We start from the raw sequence: 20,725 nt of genomic DNA on the forward strand, positions 1-20,725 counted from the left end.
CTTCTCCTTTAAGAGGAGGCATTGGCTTGTGAGCCCCTCCCGGACCCCACAGAGACCAGGCTCTCTTCACTTGATCAGTAGTGTGGGGAAAGATTAAATTTCTTCATTCTGTGGATCTCTCCAAATCGCAGCCACAGAACTGAAGTGGAAAGAAGAGGAGAGATGGGTGGGGGCTCCTGAAGAGAGTCACCCATCACATAGAGCAACAAATGTGGTGAGCACAGGTGTGAACTCCAGTCCCCTCCCCATGCAGGTCTCCACAGCAGCCCAGCAGACTCACCAGGATTCTGGGGCTCCTGTTTCAGTGAACCACTCTTAGGTGCTGTGAGTGTTTTCCGTGGGAACTTGAAGCTCTTAGGTTCCATCCTGACTGACCTAAGGATGCAGTTGGGGTAGGCAGCCCCACAGAAAGGATCTGTCTCTGTTACTTTTCTTCTTATTTATTCTGTTTTTTGAGACAAGGTCTGTCTGCACTGCTCTGGCTGTCCTGGAACTCACTATGCAGACCAAGCTGGCCTTGACCTCCCAGAGATACATGGCCTTTGCATCCTGAGGGCTGGGTGTCTTAGTTTCCCTTTCATTGTCGTGTAGAAACACCATGACCAAGGCAACAATTCTAAAAAGAAACATTCAATAGGGACTGGGTAACAGTTTCAGGGGTTTAGTCCATTATAACAGGAAGCATGGCAGCTGCAGGCAGACATGGTGCTGAAGGAGCTGAGACTTCTACATCTTGATCCAAAGGCAGCCAGGAAGAGGCTCTCATTCCACATTGGGCACAGCATGAGCACAGAGACCTCAAAGCCCTTCCTCTCAGTGACACACTTCCTCCAGCAAGGCCACGCCTACTCCCACAAGGCCACACCTCCTAATAGTGCCACTCTTTGTGGGCCAAGCATCCAAACACATGAGCCTATGTGGGCCACCTATTCAATCACCCACAATAGGATTGAAGGCCTGTGTCAGCACACTAGCTCTAGTTAGTTCTTAGCTACTGTGATAAGACACTATGACCAAGGCATCTTATAAAAGAATATGTTTAATCTGTTATGTAGTTTCAGAGGATTTGAGTCCATGATGGCAGAGGAGAGGTGTGGTGGGGGAACAGCTGAGAGCTCCTGACTTGATTTGCAAGTAACAGACTGAGACACTGGGAATAGTGAAAGTCAATTTTTTAAAAATTTTGATATATATATAATATATGTAATATAAAATATTATCACATATAATATATATAATTTATTAATAAAGTACACTGTACCTGTCTTCAGACACCATAAGAGGGCATCAGATCTCATTACAGATGGTTGTGAGGCACTGTGTGTTTGCTGGGATTTGAACTCAGGAGCAGTCGTTGCTCCTAACCACTGAGCCATCTCTCCAACCCAGTGAAAGTCTTTTAAAACCTCAGTGCACACACCAGTGGCACACATCCTCCATCAAGGTCACACCTCCCAATCCTTTCTGAACATGGCTGTAGGGAGCGGCTAAAGATGGCGCCGACATCCGGTGGTCGTTTGTGGTAAACACCTACAGCGCATGTGTTGGCATACCCCCAGCACCTACAAGGCCAGGGTGATATTCATGCTAAATAGGTATTTCATACTCCACCAATCCCCAGTGGACAAATTTACAGCCACAGTCTGTTTTGTATATAAGGCAAGTGTCTTTGTTCCTCGGGGTCCCCGTATCATCAATAAGGTGTTCCTGCAATAAAGGCTGATTGAGAAGGATCCAACGGTGTTGCGTCTTCCTTGCCGGTCGAGGTGGGCGCGACAACTGGTGGCCCGTACGGGGAACCGAGATCTTCTCACGTCTGGATCCAGAACTTTTTCAGCCTCAGGACGGTCGACGTCGGTAAGTTCCCAGTAGGAGCAGTTAGTTGCCGGATTTGGGACAATAGAGTTCCTAGAATTGGAACGGTAAAGTTCCTAGAATTGGGACTGTAAAGCTCCGGGATAAGGGATTATAGAATTTCCCTAGTAGGACAATAAAGTTCTCTGGAGAAGCAGAGTCGATGATAGCCTTGGTTTAGAGGGAAAAAAAGGGTTTGTGGAGCATGGTAATGTTGTCTTTTCCATTTGATCCTTTGTGGGTTGGACTAGCACTTTTGCCTTATACTCTTTTTGTGTTGTGGTGTTGCTTCTGTCTGAATTGCCACCGTCCAGGGCACGAATGCATTTGTTGGGAAGAGTCCACTGATGAGCCACAAGATCCGCCGGCTCGCCAGCTCGCCTTGCTTGTAAATCGATCGTAAATAAGGTCATAAAAGCATGGGAAGCTGGGCACTCTGTGAGGCATGTCTGACCTCTCTCAGACCACTACCTCCACCTAATGGGTTCATTTTTAAAAAAACAAAAAAGAGGGAGATGTAGGGAGCGGCTAAAGATAGCGCCGACATCCGGTGGTCGTTTGTGGTAAACACCTACAGCGCATGTGTTGGCAGACCCCCAGCACCTACAAGGCCAGGGTGATATTCATGCTAAATAGGTATTTCATGCTCTACCAATCCCCAGTGGACAAATTTACAGCCACAGCCTGTCTTGTATTTAAGGCGAGTGCCTTTGTTCCCCGGGGTCCCCGTACTATCAATTAGGTGTTCCTGCAATAAAGGCTGATTGAGAAGGATCCAACGGTGTTGCGTCTTCCTTGCCGGTCGAGGTGGGCGCGACAGTTTGGTTCAGAATGTCTTTGTACAGATATTTGTGTTTTCCGTGTATCATACAATGTAGCATCAATTGAGAGAATTATAAATGGCTATAGCCTTTGAATTTGATATAGTACAAGAATGACCCTTTAGGGACATTGCCACTCTTTCTAAATTTACACGGCCTTTGTGATGTCACACGGGACAGTTGTCTCATGTTTCCCCATTATTATGACCTGGTTATTGATTTCCCATTACACAGGGTGATGTGACTGTGTGTCCAGTTGTATATCATTAAAGTAAGTGGTGTTTTTTCTCTGACCCAGCTTGCTCCCAGAAATTGAGACAGAGAGACTATGGTTTGTTCAATTCGCTTTAAAGCACGCTCACTGGGCATTACTGTTCTATTCTAATCCTCTAAGCTCACCCAGCTTCCTCCCAGCCTAGTCTCCCATGATGCTGTCACTGTAGTGTAGATGTGGCTCTATTTGTGGCTCTGCTGTTTTCTCATGGTGGCTTCTTCACCTCTCCTCATGGCTGAAATCCCCCCTCTCCCTTTCTCTCCTCCCCTCCATGGAATCAGAAGTACCGCCCTGTTCTCTCCACTGCTCAGTTCTTGGCTGATCAGCTTTATTGACAAAGCAGAAAACAGACGGGGAGCAATGTTTGCACACACTCCAGACAGGACGTTCTTACAGTAAGCATTCCAGTGCCACGCCCAGTTTAAAACCAGATGTGCAGAAGCGAGAAATCGTCATTTGAGTGACACAAAGGTAATCTTTACACGGTGCACAATGACAGTTGTGCTAACAAAGCTGACAAGAGGTGGACGTGTGGTGGCCAGGCTTACATGTCAACTGGACTGCATCTGGAGTTAACCCCAACATGGAGGGAACACCTGTGACAGGATTTGCTCAGTTTGAAGTGTGAAAAATCAACTTCTATATGGATTTTGTGGTAGGAAGATACATTTTAATCCAGAATATCTGAGATGGAGACCCCCACCCTAAAATGGACCACACCTTCCGGTGGACGCTACATAAGGACACGGATGAAGGAAGCCTTTGCTCTTTGCCTGCTGCTCTGCCCTGCTGGGAAGTTCCTTTCTTCACTGACTTGAGCGCCTACGTCTTTGGGGTGGTAGCTTATACTGAAGGGCAGCTGAGGCACCCAGCCTTGTGGACTGAGCATCTACTGAATTCTTGGAGTTTCTATTAATCATCAGCCATTGCTGAGTTATCTGGACCACAGACTGTAAGACATTATCATGCATCAAATGTATTACATTATATATAACATATAAATGTTCATTCTATACATTCTGTTACTCTTGAGACACGGCTAATACACAGACCCAGCAAGGCCAGGAAGCACTGGTCTGCCCTGTGGTGAACAGAAATGTGTGCTTTAATGAGAATGGCCCCCCAGGCTCATAGATGTGAGTGCTTGGTCCCCAGGGTTGGGCACTGTCAGGAAGTGTGGCCTTGTGGGAGGGACTGCGTCACTGAGGTGGCTGAGGAGTTTCAAATGCTCAGACCAGGCCCAGGGTCTGGCTCTTTCAGCTGCCCGCGGATCTGGATGCAAACCCTCAGCTGCATCTCCTGCATCTTGTCTGTCTGTCTGTCTGCTACTGTGCTCCCCACCATGTCAATAAGGAACACTGAGGATCGTGGGTGCCATCGAGTGGCCATTCATGTTGTTTATCTAAGGGACACTGAGGCCAATGTTGCATGGACAGGTGAATAAACTTAGGTACCTTCAGGTTTGGTTTCAGATGCACAGGGTGGAGGATTCTAAGAGGCCTCCCAAGAGAACAAGAGGGTGGGAAAGATCCTGCTGCCCTGGGTGAGAGAGGGGAAGCAGAACGTCACTGCAGCCTGGAGCCATGGGCGCCCCCAGACTCAGGGAGAAGAAAATGAGGACCAAGCTGTTCAGTGGGTCATCACCACAACTCAGCAGCCTGGCCACACCTAAGAGTCCCGGTGCCTGGTGCCAGGACTTTTGTAGAAGCCAGAAGTGGAATGAGAACCAAGCTCTCATAAAGGATCTTATTCATAGGAAAGGGTTGGGAATGGAGTCTCAGAAGCCATGAGGGCCTAGAGGAGTTGCAGGGTTAGAGTTGCAAGTTACAGGCGTCTCTAACATGAGAGGGTAGGAGAGGGCAGGAAGAGTCACAGTCGCCCAGCAGGGCCTGAGGAAGTTGCAGGGTTACAGCTCTGAATGTGGAGGGATGGAGGGAGGACCAGAAAATCACAGGGCCTAAGGAAACTGCACTGAACACCAGGTTGACCTAGCAGAGCTGTGAGAGAGGTAGCTCTGAAGGAAAAATGAGCAAAGGAATGGTAGGGAGCGCCATGGCACAGGAGAACCTAAGGGAACTGCAGAGTGGCAGCTCCAATGGTAGGAGAATGGGGCCAGGTAAAGAGGGCCAGCCTTAAAGACTGAGGTACCAGTGAAGGCAAATACTTGAGACCAATGAAGCATTAGACAGCCAGTTATGCAAGCCCGCCATCACTGTCCATGGCGTCCTGTTACACTCCCTCCAAACATCCCATGTCCTCCCACAGCTCAGGAAAACACAATGTGAATCTGTCTTAGCAAACTCCATGTGTGTCTGTCTCAGTTAGCACGTCTAAAACTTCCACTGCAATCTGCCAATTTGCCTGAGTCCACAGAATTGGTAGGAAGCCTCCAGAACACCATTTCTTTCTGTAAAGTCAGGACAAACAATGACCAACAAGGAATGGCCAGGTACCATCCCCATCCAGCGTCTTTGCTCTGGTGGGAAGTTCTTCTCAACTGCAGAGAGCTTTTCTGAAGTGCCATGTATTTCAAACTTTTGGTTTTCTTAGAAATTCAGTTGTGTGGGATGATATTTTACTGAGGCAAACGTGTGAAGGAGTGTTTTCCTGAAGCAGACACAAGTGAAAGGACATTCTGCTAAAGCAAGGACGTGAAAGGACCATGATAAAGGATTATTTGATTATGACACACAGGGATTGGTTCACCTTACATTGCTTTGTAGAGCTCCGTTTGTTCAGGCTCCATAGAGAGAAATGCACCAGAAATGTTCTGGTGGTGTGCTGGCGGCTCCCTGCTGCTTCCGTGGACTGGGCTGATTGGCAGAGTGACGTCAATCTGTGAATGATACAGACCTATGTGAAGTTTGGCTAAGATAAACTCACAGGCTAAGGCAAGACACTTGGTGAGGCAAGACTTATGGAGGACATGTGAAGTTTGGAGGGAGTATAAATGGGACCCAATGGACAGTGACAGGAGGCTTGGATTGCTTGCACAGCTCTCTTTGTAATGCTTCTTGGTCTCCTGTCTTCACTGATCTGCCCTTCCCTGAGAGAGGCATGCTAAGGGACTTCTCCTGGTGTCTCTGCTGATCCTGATCCCTCCTGCTGACTCCTGCCAATTTGTCTGAGGTCTAGCTGTTTCTGCAAGGTCGTGCTACCACTGCTGCTATCTGGACACTAATGAACTGACCTGTGAACTGAACTGCTGATTTCCTGACAACACAGAGAACACTTGCTCCAAAGATCAATTCCTAAACAGGTCCATTTTCTCTGTATCCTATTACCCATTTTTTCCCACTACCTTTAGTGGGTTGTGGGCTTGAAGGGAGGTTAAAGCATTTAAGAGACCACATTAAAGTAGGGATGAGAAAAATATAACATTACAGCGCCATCTCTGTGGAGCTGCTGTGTGAGGCAGGAGAGGAGGCGCTGGCACTATGGACAGCTCCTGTGAGACAGCTCTTGCGGTGGGATTTGACCAAGACTGTAGGCTGAGGCAGGAAAGGAGTCACCATTGTGAATAGCCTCTCCTGACAACAGTAGGCTGAGGCAGGAAAGGCGATGCCCAACCATGGACAGCTCCTGTGATGGTGGCAGGCTGAGGAGATGTCAGGGCCTCTGCCTAATATTAGGAATGGAACAAGTTTGACAGCTCCTGTCAGGGCATATTACTGCAGGCTGGGGCAGAAAGAAGCGATTTGCTGCACCTTTGATGGAATTTGCAGCTAACAGCTTCAGGTGTACAGAACTGATCATTGAAAATAAAATGCACATTTTACAAAGGGTGCCAAATGTGGGGCGATGCAGAATGGGCAGGTTTATTTCAATTACCTTAGAACAAAGGCAGGAAGAGGAGGAGTGGATACTTTGTTTCAAAAAGCCAACAGGGTGCTTACTGAGGCTGTTCTTGGGACGTGCCCTGTATGGTTTTTAGCAGCCATATTTTTTCTCCTTTTTCTCATTTTGTGCTATTTTGTTTATAAAAAGTTGAAAGGTTGGTGCTTATTCCTATTCAAGGATTGATAGGTTTCCTGCTCAAGTATTGGTGGGTTTTGTGGGAAGTTCATGGGCTGGGGGTTGGGGGTGGTTCTTTGTTTTGGTTTTGCTTTTGCTTTCTGGGTTTTTTGTTTGTTTGTTTGTTTGTTTGTTTCTTTTGTTTTTTTATTTGTTCTGGGATTGGTAGGGTTTTTTTTTTTTTTCTTTTTTCAGACGCACTACCTTTCTCAGAACTGGGCCCAGGGGTTAGGATAAGAAGTCCTTCCTGGGCGCAGGCAGCTTTGCTGTGGTGCCATCTCTGTGGAGTTGCTGGGTGAGGCAGGAGAGGAGTTGCCCCCACAATGGACAGCTCCTGAGGGGCAGCTCCTGCTTCAGAAAAAAGCAGATGAGCCACCCTGGACTGTGATGTCTTCAGCCTGATGAGAGGCCTTGGTGCAGCCATTTTCTCAAGAGACACAAATTTTGACAGTCCCTGTGAGGGCATCTTAAAGCTGAGGTGAGAAGGCAGGGCCTGGCACTGGTTTGACCGATTTTGCTGTGCACTGCTTAGGGACTACATGGTGTAGTTTGGAGCCGCTGGTGTTGGGAAAACTGGGAGAAGGGACTAGACTGTAGGAGAACTGTGGGAGGAACGGTTGGGAGAAATGTTTGAAGAGACCGGGCTGGAAACAGGCAGGAGAAAAGGAATGGATACTTTGTTTCAAAAAGCCAACCTTGTGTTTTCTAAGGCTTTTCTTGGGCCATGCCCCACATGTATTTCCACGTCAGTTTTCGTTTCCACTCTCCATCATTTGGGGCTATTGTTTATAAAACGGAGGAAAGATTTGACTGAGGAACTGGAATAAATACAGGAAGAAATGGAGAAGCTTGGGATTCAAAACATGGAGGGAAAAAGGAAAACAGGAGGGTTCCTCTCTCTCTTCTGAGAAGTAGCAGAGTTGGCTGTGCAACTGGAGAAACTAACAGAGGTAGAAAAGATTGAAAAATTTCAAACACAAGAAAGGGGAGAACCAGTAGGCTCATTCCCAGTGACTGGAGCAGAGAGAGGGAGCTTCCCCCAGGTAGAAAGAGAGGAAGAACCTGGGTCAGAGGGCGGTCAGGTCAAAGTGGGAAGCAGGAGGATGGTCAGAGGAGACTGCCATGTTTGGGAGACAGGGATAAACCCACAGCACCTTTTGAGGGCAGGCTGTCCTGGGTCACAGAATCCCAACAGCATTCCAAGTAGTTCCACCACAGCATATGCTGGCTAATGGAGACAATCCACCCACATGGTTATGACAATACAGCATGGGGTGCTGTACACATGATGGACCTAAGGCATTTTAAAGACACAATGATGTCCTATGGCATGCCCTTGTCCTATGTGAAACAAACTCTAAATATTTAGACTACTTAGAATTGAACTATTCCCCAAGACTGAGGAGGATTGGTAACAGCTGTAGCAGAGGCTGGACCTCAGTGGTAATGGTTGCCATGATGGAGAGAAGAAGCCAGGAATGTGGAAGAGCACAGAGGAGGAGGGGAATTAACACAGCTCAGGTCCACTTGACAGGGGCTCTGCGCTGCTGTACAGGAACAGGGCAACTTGAGGATCCAATCTCAGAACAGTGCTGCTTAGCAGCTTTAAGGGCTGGGAACCAAGTGGAGGAGCCAGGACAGAAGTCCACATCACTTAGAAAAATTATGCAAGTCTCAGGGGAAGCCTTCACTGACTTTTTTTTTTCTTTTGCAAGGATTAGTTTCAGCTGTGCACAAAGCCATGTCAGACCCTGATTCCAGACAAGTGCTGTCTGAGACCTTAGCATTTGAAAAATCTTCAACTGTGGCCAGCAGCTCTGCACGGTTACTCTGAGGCCCCTGGCTATTTCCAGTTCCCTGGGTGTAGCCTAGCCATGGAGGCCCACAGTCACTCAGCAGCTGGCGATGTTGGGAGGAAGTTGCCATGTGAGTAGACGGTGAATGGACACTTCCTGCATTGAGGTCCGCAGCTAGTGCTTCGGTGGCGAGGCCAAGGCTTCCAAGTCCGCGCACCCGTCCGAGCGCCTGCTAGGAGCCAGTGCACTTTGTTTTGTCACCTTCTTGGGCCGCCAGGGCAACTATGGCTGTCCTCACCCTGCCGCTGCCACATTACATCAGGCAGACACCAGGTGCGGCTCACGGGAGGCCACAAACTTTGAGCCCAGACACGGCTGGGCTGTACACTCTATGTGCAATGCATCCACACAATTAACTTACATCCGATTGATAAGGGTATTAACCACCCACGTAGATAAGATAAACCTGTCTACAGAAATCCATCCCTGAAGAAATATTCATGACAACCTGTGTCTCCATAGAGATGTGTGGCTAGGATCCTTTACGTCTCCCTCCATGTTGCTTCTCCCTTTCTGCTCCCTTTCTTCTCCCCAATGAGAGGCCTCATTTGATCTTGTGTCTGCCTTCACCTGCATACATGGCCAAGATCTGCAATGTTGGCAATCACGAGGCCTTCTCAAAGAAGAGAGAGCCAGGAGAAAGGATGTCGTGAAGACAGAGAGGTGAGTGGTGCATTTAACTCTTTTTCTTGTTCTTGGATTTCTGCAAGAATGGTGGTTTGTACTTGGACAAGAGAACGCCAAATACAGACAGAGCTGCTAGGCCAGGTTGTATCAGGTCATAATCATGGCTCCCTTGACTGGTGTAGTCCAGCGAGAATTGTGTGGATCTCAAAACAACCCACGTAGAGCCTGCGGGTGTGCGATAAAAATTGGGGCCCTGATAAGGACCTTGGATAATAATCTCATCATTTCTTAAGGTCCTAACATCATGGATTCTGCATGAATGGTAGGGACAACCCACGTTCTCCTCAATCCATCTGTCTAAGCAGTAGGAACGTTGCTGATCAGACAAAAGAGCACAAGACAGGAGCAACTTTTCCAGGCCGTGTCTTAAAATCTGTAAAATGTAACATTTTAGCAGATCGGCATCCCACAGGTGGGCCATCAGCCACGGCTCTGAGACAACCATATCTCTGAGTTTTAGCATGGTTGGTATAATTTCCTGTCAGGAAAAAAACGCCAGGCAAACGGGGAAGTTACCTCCCTTTCACCTGGTGCTGAAGCCTCACAAGTGATTTTCATTGGCTCAAAGGACCGCCCAAAGGAACGTCACCAGCAAGCCGAATTCAATCGTTTTCCTGAAAAGAAAAAGAACACGTATTCTCAGGGAAGAGGTTATTCTCTGGATTTATTATCATTATCAATTTGTGTTACCAATCGCTCTGGCAGCCATCTGACTGCATCATTTTCTTGAAAAAATACAGACTGACCTTATCCACCAGGTAAGCACTGGGTCAGGTCCACGCCATTTTTTATCTGAAGGATCTTTCCATTTGACCGAGGCAAACTGTTTTTGTGAATTAGGGTGCCAAAAGTGATCTGCAGCTCACTTTTCATCAGCATCCAATTTTTAAAACTTTAAACTAAGAAGGGCATGGTTTACTATATTTCTGGGGGTACCTTTCATAGGGTACCATTCTCCCTTTTTAAATGTTTTCAGTAGTGGTTTTTAAAGACAAATGTGCTCTTTCTACCATGCCTTGTCCTTGAGGATTACAGGGAATCCCTGTAAGATGTGCGATGTGTAACTGTGTACAGAATTCTTGAAAATCCTTTGAGATATAACCTGGACCATTATCAGTTTTAATTTGTTTGGGAAGCCCCAAGACAGAAAAGCAGTGTAATAGGTGGGCACTGACCTGTTTGCTGCCTTCCCCAGTTTGTAGGGTAGCAACAATGAACCCACTATGGGTATCTGTACAAACATGAATATATTGTAAATTACCAAATTCTGACCAGTGTGTGGCATCCATTTTCCAGATCGTATTTGGTATCAAGCCTTTGGGATTGACTCCCAAATGTGGAGTTGGGAGGTGAGTCTCACAGGAAGGACATTGTTTGACTCCCTGTCTGGCTTGTTCTCTGGTAATATCAAACATCAATCTTAATGTGTGAGCATTTAAATGATGGAAAGAATGAGCTGTCTGCGCCTGGTGAAGACTTTCAGGTAGGCCAGGGGAGGCGGTGGCTATGAACTTAGCGGCCCCATCTGCCACTTCCTTGCCTCAGGTCAAAGGTCCTGGCAGACCAGAATGGGCCCTAAGGTGTCCCAAGTAACACTTCTTCATCCATTTTTGGATAAGTTTTTGACAACATAAAAACAAGGTGGCGGGCTGGAGAGATGGCTCAGCGGTTAAGAGCACCGACTGCTCTTCCTGAGGTCCTGAGTTCAATTCCCAGCAACCACATGGTGGCTCACAACCATCTGTAATGAGATCTGATGCCCTCTTCTGGTGTGTCTGAAGGCAGCTACAGTGTACTCATATACAATAAAATAAAATCTTAAAAAATAAATAAAAAAAAAACAAGGTGGCTGTTTCTGAGACATCGAATGTGTCCCACAGGTTCTAACAGAGGTGTGGGATGGGCTAGGTAAGCGCTGTCCATATAAACATTCAAGGATTCCTCAGGAGAGGCAGAAAGAACTGCAGCACTGGCCTGTAGCTCAACCACTCAGGCGGAGGAGTTTGAGTCTGGAATTTAACTATTTTCATCTTTAAAAGTACAGGCTACAATGCCATTAGAGGATCCATCAGTAAACACCAGTCAAGCCTCGTCTAAAGGATCTTTACTAATAATTCGGGGACATATAAGAGCATGTGGCTTACAAAATTGAATTCGCCTGTCAGGTGGACGATGGTTGTCTAAAGCTCCTGCCTGAGGCCCAGGCAACAGGCCCTGTGTCTGTGTCCTGTGAAAGCCGGTCCACCTGAGGTTGGGGGTGAGGCTGAATAACTTCTGCTGGCTCAATTCTAAAGTGTTTTCTAGCATTCTCTCTTCCTAAAATAACGAACTCTGATACAGCATCACAGTAAGGTAATAAAACCTCCTTCGGGGAAGAAGGTAAATGAATCCACACCATAGGGTTACTCTGCCAAAAAAGGCCGGCTGGTGTCATGGTCAGCTTAAATGTGCTGAGCACCAAAAGTTGATAATAATTTGTATGAGTGACAAATTGTTTGGCGATGGCATCCTCGACCTTTTACAGTGCCAAAGGTGCTGACTGAGAAATTGATCTTCAGGATTTAGGGTGAGGATCTCCTTTGAATACATCAAACAAGGGTTTTAATTCTCTGGTAGTTAAGTTTTAAATAAGGTCGAAGCCAATTAATATCACCCAACAATTTTGGGAAGTCATTAAGAGTATATGATTGATCCCTGCGAATGGGAGCCTTTTGATGAATTATCTTTGGTCCGTTCATTTGGGATCCCACGTAATTATAGGCTCCCATAACTGAACCTTTTCTGGAGCTACTGGAAGCCATGAAGCTGCTAGCCCTTTTGTCAGCTGGGTAAGGCATTGTAAACCCTGTCCACCTTCGTGTCCTGCTATTAATGTATCATCCATGTAATGGACAATATACATGCTGTTCAAGAACCTCTGATTGTTTGTATGGCCTTAGCAAGGTATTTTTTGGCATAGGGTGGGACTATTGGCCGTTCCTTGAGGCAAGACTCTCCACTGATAGTGCCTCATAGGTTCTTTAAAATTTATAGATGGTAGACTAAAGGCAAACCTTTTCTGATCATCAGGATATACAGGAATTATTAAAAAAAAGCACTCTTTTAAATCAACTGTTACCTTAAAATAACCTAGAGGTATAGCCACGGGAGAAGGCAGCACAGGTTGGAGGGCACCCATGAGTACCATGGTAGCATTCACAGCTCTTGTAACAGCCTCCATTTGCCAGATTTTTTTCTTAATAACAAAGATAGGAGTATTCCAAGGAGAGTTACTCTCTTGAATCTGTCCTGCTTCCAATTGTTCCTGCACTGACAATTGTGCTAATTGTAGTTTTTCAGAGGTTAAAGACCATTGATCGACCCCTATGGGCTCATCAGACTTCCAGATAATTGGATTAGCATACCCTTGGGGTGCAGGCACATCAATGGCGGAAATCAAAAATTTCCCAATCCCCTTTTCATCCTTCTGGCCTGTGGCTGAGATAGGTTGTAGAGCCGTTTTCTCGCTTTCCCAATCCTTTTCCGGGCCTGTGTCCCTGGGCCAACATCTGAGCAGCAATCTCCGCATTAGAACGACACATTATAACTATCATCGGGGAAAGCAAGCCCCTCCCCCATAAATTCACAGGCAAATGAGGAATTACAAAAGGCTTAATGAGGCCTGAATTATTTTCCTTATCTTTCCAAGTAAGGTATTTTGAACTTTGTCTCGGGTTGATACTCTGACCAATCCCTCTCAGTTAGTTAATGTCTCTACAGTAGGCCAATGGGAGGGCCAATCTCCTTGTTTAATAACAGTCACATTGGCTCCTGTATCAATTAATCCTGTAAATAGCTTTCCTTCTAGCTAAAGTTTGAGGGAAGGTATCTGAGCAGTCATCTCCTGTACCCAGTAAATATTTGATGATCCAAAACCCCCATCTCCTCTTTTGGGATGTTGTATTTTATTGTCAGTTTTCATTAGGGGAAGCAATATTAACTGAGCTATCCTCTCACCCTGGGGAACGGTTATAATACTGTCTACTGCTTTGGCCATAACTTTAATTTCCGCTGTATAATCATTGTCTATGACTCCAGGATAAATCTGCAGCCCTTTCATGGTCACGCTGCTTCTTACTATAATCAATACAAACGTTTGAGATGGCAGCGGACCATAGATTCCAGTATTGAGAGCCTGAGCCCCCATCTCAGGGGTCAATACTGTGTGGGAGGGGGAACAGAGGTCCAGTCCCGCACTCCTGGGGTTAATCTACTAAGTTTTGAAATGGATTTTTGGAGTTGGCTGGAACAAAGCTGACTGCCCCACAGACTTGTTTCGGGGCCCAGGGCTGGCCCCTCCCTCCGTTTCCCTGATGATGTATTGTGTTCCCTTCAGCCTCCCTCTTTGATCTGCAGAAATTTGCCCAATGTTTTCCCCATTTGCATATTGGACAGAGGCCAGGAGCAGGGAGATCAGATTGTTTCCTAATTGGATCTCCGGAACAATCCTTAGCATAATGTCCTGCCTTACCACATTTAAAACACCCCCGTTTATTTTCGTCTCTGTTGGTGATGAATTCTTTAACAGTCTGTCCACCAAAGGCTGCAGCCATAGCAAGACCCTGTTGATATGAGGGTCCGATGTCTGAACAGAGGCGGATGTAACCTGTCAAATCAGTCTTCTTTCTATAGCATCTGATAGCCGCCTGGCAGGCTGGATTGGCGTTTCCATAGGCCAATTGTTTCACAGGATCAACACCTGCCTCTGTACATTCATACACGAGACCTGCAGGACTCATGAGCCTGTGTACAAAGTCTGTAAAAGGCTCATCCGGTCCTTGTTTCACCCCAGTAAGCGACACTCCTGGATCACCTTTAACAGGGAGTGTTCTCCAGGCCCCAGTGTCTGCCGCTTGAATTTGAGCGACAGCCAGGACCACAATGCACCTGAGAATCATTAATATCATAATTGTCTGATCCAGTCAGCTCGTCAAAGGTCCATCCATCACCTGCCTGAGCATTCTTCTTGACAGTCTCTCTACAATGTTCAAAACATTCTGACTTCCAGAGAAGATAATCGCCTCCAGTCAGGACGGCATGGACTAGTGTATTCCAGTCCCAGAAGTGAGCCAGTTTTCAGCCACTGATTCTAAAATGGCCAGAGTGTAAGGAGCAGAAGCACCATATTGGGCCACAGCAGCTTTTAATTCTTTGATAATTCTCAAGTCAAATCCCTGGTGATGTCTCCAAGGCTGTCCCTGAGCATCTACACTTTCTGTAACCGGGAAGGCTTCTAAGACATCTGTGCTTTCATTTTCATGGTTAGGATTCACACGCATCTTGCCTTTTGGTACGGATGGTCCAGGCTGCTGTGGAGGGCGAGTTGTTTCTGCTTTTAAGCTTGTATCTGTCACAGGCTCATCCCGTTTTTAATTTTTGTAACTTGTTAATCACAGACTGATAAAGTTCCTCTAGCTTTATTTGTTGCTCAAGATAAGTAATTTTTTTTTATTTCAACTCTTGCTTGGGGTCAACAACCGCCATTACAGTAGGCACAGAGGCCTGATTATAAGGAGGTGGCAGAGATAATGGCAGAAGCCAATTGGGGTTGTGGTATTTGGCTTCCTCATCTTCTAAGGATTCCCAATTCACTTTTGCTGATTTTGGGTCATTTTCATTGTCGAGGTCAGACAGATCTTTAAGAGGAGGACATTTTTTAGGTCTCACATCTGGCTTGAGTCTAATATCAGATTTTTCTCTTTCATCATTTTTTGTGAACCTTTTTTCTGCCCTCAGGCACCCCGTGTCCCCCTTGTGCACCCTCATCCTCACTTTCTAGGGAAATTAGGTCGATTTACTCTTCTCTCCGTGTTTTGACCTTATTGGTCTTGGAGGAATCTTTCAGAATCTCCTCAGTTTGTGATGTCATAGCTATTACTGTCTCCTTTTTATCTATTAATTCTTTAATTAGATTCCAATAAGAGAAAGCAGTCACAGGAACCTTTTCAGGCCCCAGAGTGTTATAGAAATCTTTAAGAGCATCTCCTACTCTATTCCAACTTATAATATCGATAGTTCCCTCTTGAGGAAACCATGAGCAAAGATCCTTAACAAAATCAAAATATTTAAATAAATCGTTGGTCTTTACCTTTACTCCTCACAGGTTTAATGCCCCTTTTAACTGTCTCCATAGACCTCATGTTGGCTTAATGCTTGTCCCATAATCAGACTCTATCACTCACCTTCATTTCGGCTGCAGCAGGCGCCCATGGCATGCGATGGTATTTCTACATACAACACTGGCTACCTGAGTCTTCTTCCTCATGGAGCCCCCTCTACTATCCAGGCACCAGATGTTGGGCGCCAAGTGTCCTAGCCCACGGGAACGTCAACGGAGACCTTGGAGAGGGGAGTGGGAAAGGATGGGACAAGAGGCATGAGAAATGGAGACAAGAAATATTCTGAGCAAGTCTCAGGTAATCAAGCAAAAACCACTTGCTTATAGGCAGAAAAAAATCACACAACAGAAACTGGTAGTCAGGGTAACGATAAACGTCACATCAGAAACCAACGGCATAAGTTTTGATTTCCCAGAAACTTCTTACCTACAATAAATTTCAATATCCTGAAATCTCTAACAATAGAGTGAAACTTACTCTTGTGTAGAAGCAAGCTAGCAGAAGTCTCCAGTATTCTTGGCCGGTGGTAACCCCCATGTATGCTACTTGGAAACCAGGGCCCATGAAGTAGAAAACACCTAGCTCAGGCAAAGAAAGGCATAAGCAGGCCGGGTGGCCCCAGACAAGGTGGCAGAGCCAAGGCTGAGTCCATCAAAGATAAAAACTGACTGAGCACATCGGGGCACAGCCCTGTTCACACTCAGCTCCCACCGCCTCATCCTGTCCCACCAGATACACACAGCTTAGTGACACAGATTCTGGAAACTTCTCCATCTGCCATTTATTTTTTTTTTCAAAAAAAAAAAAAAAAAAAAACCAAGCCCAAAACAAAGAATTTCTAAACATTCCATCCAGTAATTAAAAAGCCATCCAGTCAGGGTTGGGGATTTAGCTCAGAGGTAGAGCGCTTGCCCTGGGTTCTATCCCCAGCTCCGAAAAAAAAAAAAGAAAAGAAAAAAAAAAAAAGCCATCCAGTCTTGGGTCAAGGATGTGAACAATCAAGTTCACACTCAGATTCTTATTCTCAGTGTGGAAGTGAGGAGCTGATGCTCAGGGTATCACGGAGTGACAGGATGCAGATGTCCCCACCCCCCACCCCTAGGCTGGACCAGCAAGGTTGGCCTTGGTAGGGAACACAGGCAGTGCAGGGACAGGGTCCAGGTGTGCAGGGCGGGCTGGGCTCCACAGTTCGTCACACTGAAGCCATAGAATCACAGGAAACTTCAGACACTGGTGTCCAAAGAGAACTGAGGGCTCTGGATGTCACAGGAGAGACCTGAACACATCGTCTGTCACTCAGTCCACTGCAGGCAGCTGTCTTCATGCTAGAAAACAAGAGTCACAAACCATCACTGTGAAGACAACAGCCCAACAACCCTCCACTCACAGAGGATTCTGGGAGTCCATGAAACCCAATCATGTCCACATTGTCCCTCCCCAGTCAGACCCCAGAGTCACCTTCACAATCTGCGAGGGACACATCAGAGCTCTGGCAGCTGTCACTGCCTAGGGTAAAACAAAACACATGTATATTTATATACATACATATATATATATACATATATATGTGTGTGTGTTTCTGTATAGTATATGCGTATGTATGCATTCATATCACGGTACAACTCAGGCCTCCAGAAGATTTCTATGGAGGAGCTACTATGGATTCCCAGAGCTCCCAACATCTCCAGCTTCACTCCAATACCCTCAGGGACAATCCTGCCCCCACACTAACCTGGAGCAGGGGTGTAGTCTCCTCCTTTCCCACCTGTGAGAAGAAAAGCTGTGAGAGTTCAAGGAAGGTCTTGACAGGAGGAAGTTTCCAGAACTGACAGAGGACCCAGTTGAGACAGCAGCAATGAGGGGTGTGACCGTGTTTCCCATTCATGAGCAGAGCTCTCTTCTAAAGGAAGCTGAGGGGAAACGGACTCTGCCTGTTCCTACCTGTGTTTCTCTTCCTCCTCCTCCTCCTCCTCCTCCTCCTCACAACAGCCACCACAGCTCCAATCACAGCCACAGCCCCAATCATGGCCACAGCTCCAAGGAAAACATAAATAACATTGGTTTCCATGTTGGAGTCAGTGCCTGGAGGAGCCTCTGGGAAGGACAGGTACAGGAAATGAAGGTGGGGGTCATGACCCCAGCTCTCAGCACTGACCAGCTCAGGGTTTGCAGAAGGCTCCAGCTTTTCCTGACCCCAGCTCTGCACCCACACTCTCCTTACCCCATCTCTGGGTAAGTGGCTCAGGCAGCCCCTCATGCTCCACATGGCATGTGTACTTCTGCTCCTCCCCAGAAGGCACCACGACAGCTGCCCACTTCTGGAAGGTTCCATCCCCTGCAGGCCTGGTCTCCACAAGCTCCATGTCCTGGGTCAGGTCCTCCCCATTCAACTGCCAGGTCAGGGTGATGTCAGCAGGGTAGAAGCCCAGAGCCCAGCACCTCAGGGTGACACCACCTTCAGGTCTGGGGTGAAGGGTCACATGTACCTTAGGGGGATCTGTGTGGAAGATTTAAGAAATCACACAGTTAACAAGACAAACTGAAATATACACAAGACATAGTAAAAACAATGACACTGACCTGTATGTCATCGACCTGTGTGACATTTCAACTGTCATCGACTAGAGAGCTGCAGGGAGAGCTGGTCCCCTCAACACAGAACTGCACACTTTCCTGAGGGACTCAGAGGCTAAGAGGGAATCCACATGAGCCAGTGGGTCAACATGGCCGTCCTTATGTGATGTTGTATAGCATGAGATGGGTGGTCATAGAACAGAAGAGGGAATGGAAAATAATTGATTTAATATGTGTTTGCAGACAAACTCTGACTAGAAGCAAAATAATGCCTCCCAAAATAAGGAAAGAAAAAAGAAAGTAAGAAATAAGAAAAAGCGAGAAAAAAAGAAAAAGAAATTCCACAATTTATATTCCTCCAGGGTACCCCATAAGGGCTCATGGGACCATTCTCCACTGTAGGAATAGAGAGAAATGGGGTGTGGAAGAGAAGCAAACCCCACATCAGGGAGGGATCTGTGAGAATGTGTTCTATGGAAAGTTCTAGAAACTGGGGAGAACCAGCCTAGTGTAGTGGAGTCCATGTCTCCTATGAGGAAAAGGGACTTCTGGTCCTGAGGTGTAAGGGCTGACACACTCAGCAGGACAGGAGTCAGTGTCCTCAGAGAGTGGGTGTGGGCAGAGGACCTGGCCTGGGAGAGGCCATGGCTGACAGCAGGGAGCCCCTGCTGTTAAGTGGGGAAATTCTCTCCTTCCCTCCTGAGAGGGACTCAGAACTCTCCAGGGAGAAGGCTGGGCCCTGGGAGAGGCAGTGCAGTCACTGTGATGAGGGATCAGGAGACCCAGGGACACTGTCTCCCCTCTGAGACAGGGGCATCACCCAGCTGAGGGTTCCTACTTCCCCAGGACTGAGCCCCAGCGGGAGAGCAGAGGAGGAGAAGCCAGAGGCCCCCCCGCACCTGAGCGCAGCAGTGTCTCCTTCCCGAGCTCCAGGTATTTGCGGAGCCACTCCAAGCACTCGACCTGCAGGTAGGTCCTCTTTCTCTCTCCAAAACCAGCCTGATCCCACTTGTTTCTGGTGATCCGTGCTGCTGTGTCCTTCACCATCCACGTTTTGAGGTCTTCGTTCAGGGCGATGTAATCGCGGCCATCATAGGCATACTGCATATACCCGCGGAGGAGGCTCCCGTCCGACCCCAACTCACAGCCATGCATCCTCTGGTAGGTGTGAGAGCCTGCGGGACCTCGTGGTCAGACACGCCTCGCTGGGGCGACCGCATCTGCCCCTCCCACCTGCCCGGCCCCGCCCGTCCGCGGACTCCTCCAAACTGAAAGGGAAACTGGCCCGGGTCGGTTCTGCTCCGAGCCTCGGATTTGGGACCAGGAGGTCTCCAGTCGTGTGGGGGAGTAGACGGGTCGTGACCTCCGACCCGGGGTCACTCACCGCCCTCGCTCTGGTTGTAGTAGCCTCGCAGGGTACTCAGGTCCACTCGGTAAACCTGCTCGTTTCTCTTGGCGATCTGTGTCTGCCTCTCCCAATACTCCGGCCCCTCCCGCTCCATCCACCGCGCCCGCGGCTCATATCTCGGATTCTCCGCGTCGCTATCGTAGCGCACGAACTCCGTGTCGTCCACGTAGCCGACAGAGATGAACCGGGGCTCCCCGAGGCCGGGCCGGGACACGGCGGTGTGGAAATACCGCAGCGAGTGTGAGCCTGGGGGCGGCGCGCGATGAGACCCGGACCTCCTCCCGGGAGCGCGGGAGGGAGCGCGGGCCGGGCGGGGAGCAGGGCGCGGGGCTCGGGACGCGGGTGGAGAAGGGGCGGGGGTCTGAAGTGCGACTCGAGGACCGGGCTTCCCCGGTGCGGTCCCCCCCCTACTCCCCGCAGAGGCCGTTTCCCTCCCGACCCCGCACTCACCGGCGCGCGTCTTGGTCGGGGTCAGGGCGGCCGCCAACAGCAGGAGCAGCGTGGGCGGCGCCATCGCCCCCATCTCAGATTCGGGACGCGTCTGAGTCCAGCGTGCTGCGTTGACTTTACAACCAGTGCCTGGGGCGACGCTGATTGGTACACAGGGTTCACGCCACCCAGTGGGAGTGAGAATTTCCAGAATCTCATCAGTATCCGGGCAGAAGGACCTGACACAGATTAGAAGCAGAAGTGAAACTGGGGAGTTGGGGAATCCCCTGCCCCGCCCCTGACCTCACCGCCTGGCAACTAAGACTTTGCCTGAACCCTTTGCTGTGGGGCAGAGCGCTGTTTGTCATGGTGTCTCTGAGTTCTGACCCAGAAACTGCCTGAACACCAGGAGACGCATGCAGGCCTGACATTCTGTGTCTTCTCCTCCACCCTCCTCTTCCTTCTTCTCTTCAGAAGTCAGTCCCTGGAGTCTTCTAGAAGAAAAGTGACTTCCGGGAATACAATCACAACACAAGCCTTGTGCATGCAGTGGAGAGATGCTTCTCCTTTAAGAGGAGGCGCTGCCTGCAAGCCCCACCCAGACCCCACAGAGACCAGGCTCTGTTCACCTGCATGGGCAGCCCACACTG

The 20,725-nt window shown here is 48.1% G+C and overlaps 3 protein-coding genes and 1 pseudogene across 9 annotated transcripts in view; all 4 read right to left on the bottom strand.

The window, feature by feature from the left end:
• The window catches only part of RT1-CE13 (RT1 class I, locus CE13), a 211,699-nt gene that overhangs the window by 64,455 nt on the left and 126,519 nt on the right, over positions 1-20,725 (bottom strand). The gene's annotated exons all lie outside the window — the stretch shown is intronic.
• Positions 1-20,725, bottom strand: part of LOC147998518 (RT1 class I histocompatibility antigen, AA alpha chain-like) — a 59,273-nt gene that overhangs the window by 3,644 nt on the left and 34,904 nt on the right. The window lies entirely within an intron of this gene.
• Positions 8,768-8,914, bottom strand: Cdk2ap1-ps3 (Cdk2ap1-ps3 pseudogene; annotated as a pseudogene).
• Positions 16,421-20,189, bottom strand: RT1-CE4 (RT1 class I, locus CE4). Of its 6 annotated transcripts, XR_015645401.1 has the most exons (9): positions 20,097-20,189; positions 19,623-19,892; positions 19,138-19,413; positions 18,245-18,396; positions 17,886-18,161; positions 17,606-17,758; positions 17,397-17,429; positions 17,123-17,170; positions 16,421-16,989 (listed from the first exon to the last, which is right to left on the bottom strand). XR_015645401.1 is itself a non-coding variant. In XM_087598496.1 (8 exons), the coding sequence occupies exons 2-8, from the start codon at positions 19,738-19,740 to the stop codon at positions 16,985-16,987; spliced, it is 909 nt and encodes a 302-aa protein (XP_087454622.1). In that variant the 5' UTR covers positions 19,741-19,836; positions 20,097-20,189; the 3' UTR covers positions 16,421-16,984. The 6 variants fall into 6 exon arrangements, 5 of the variants coding, with proteins under 5 accessions (XP_087454622.1, XP_087454619.1, XP_087454623.1 ...); XM_087598496.1 differs by lacking the exon at positions 18,245-18,396 and having other exon boundaries at positions 19,623-19,836; XM_087598493.1 differs by lacking the exon at positions 18,245-18,396.

Source organism: Rattus norvegicus, chromosome 20 (genome assembly GCF_021556685.1).
Source record: "Rattus norvegicus strain SHRSP/BbbUtx chromosome 20, alternate assembly SHRSP_T2T, whole genome shotgun sequence".
In the NCBI taxonomy this organism is placed as follows: Eukaryota; Metazoa; Chordata; class Mammalia; order Rodentia; family Muridae; genus Rattus; species Rattus norvegicus.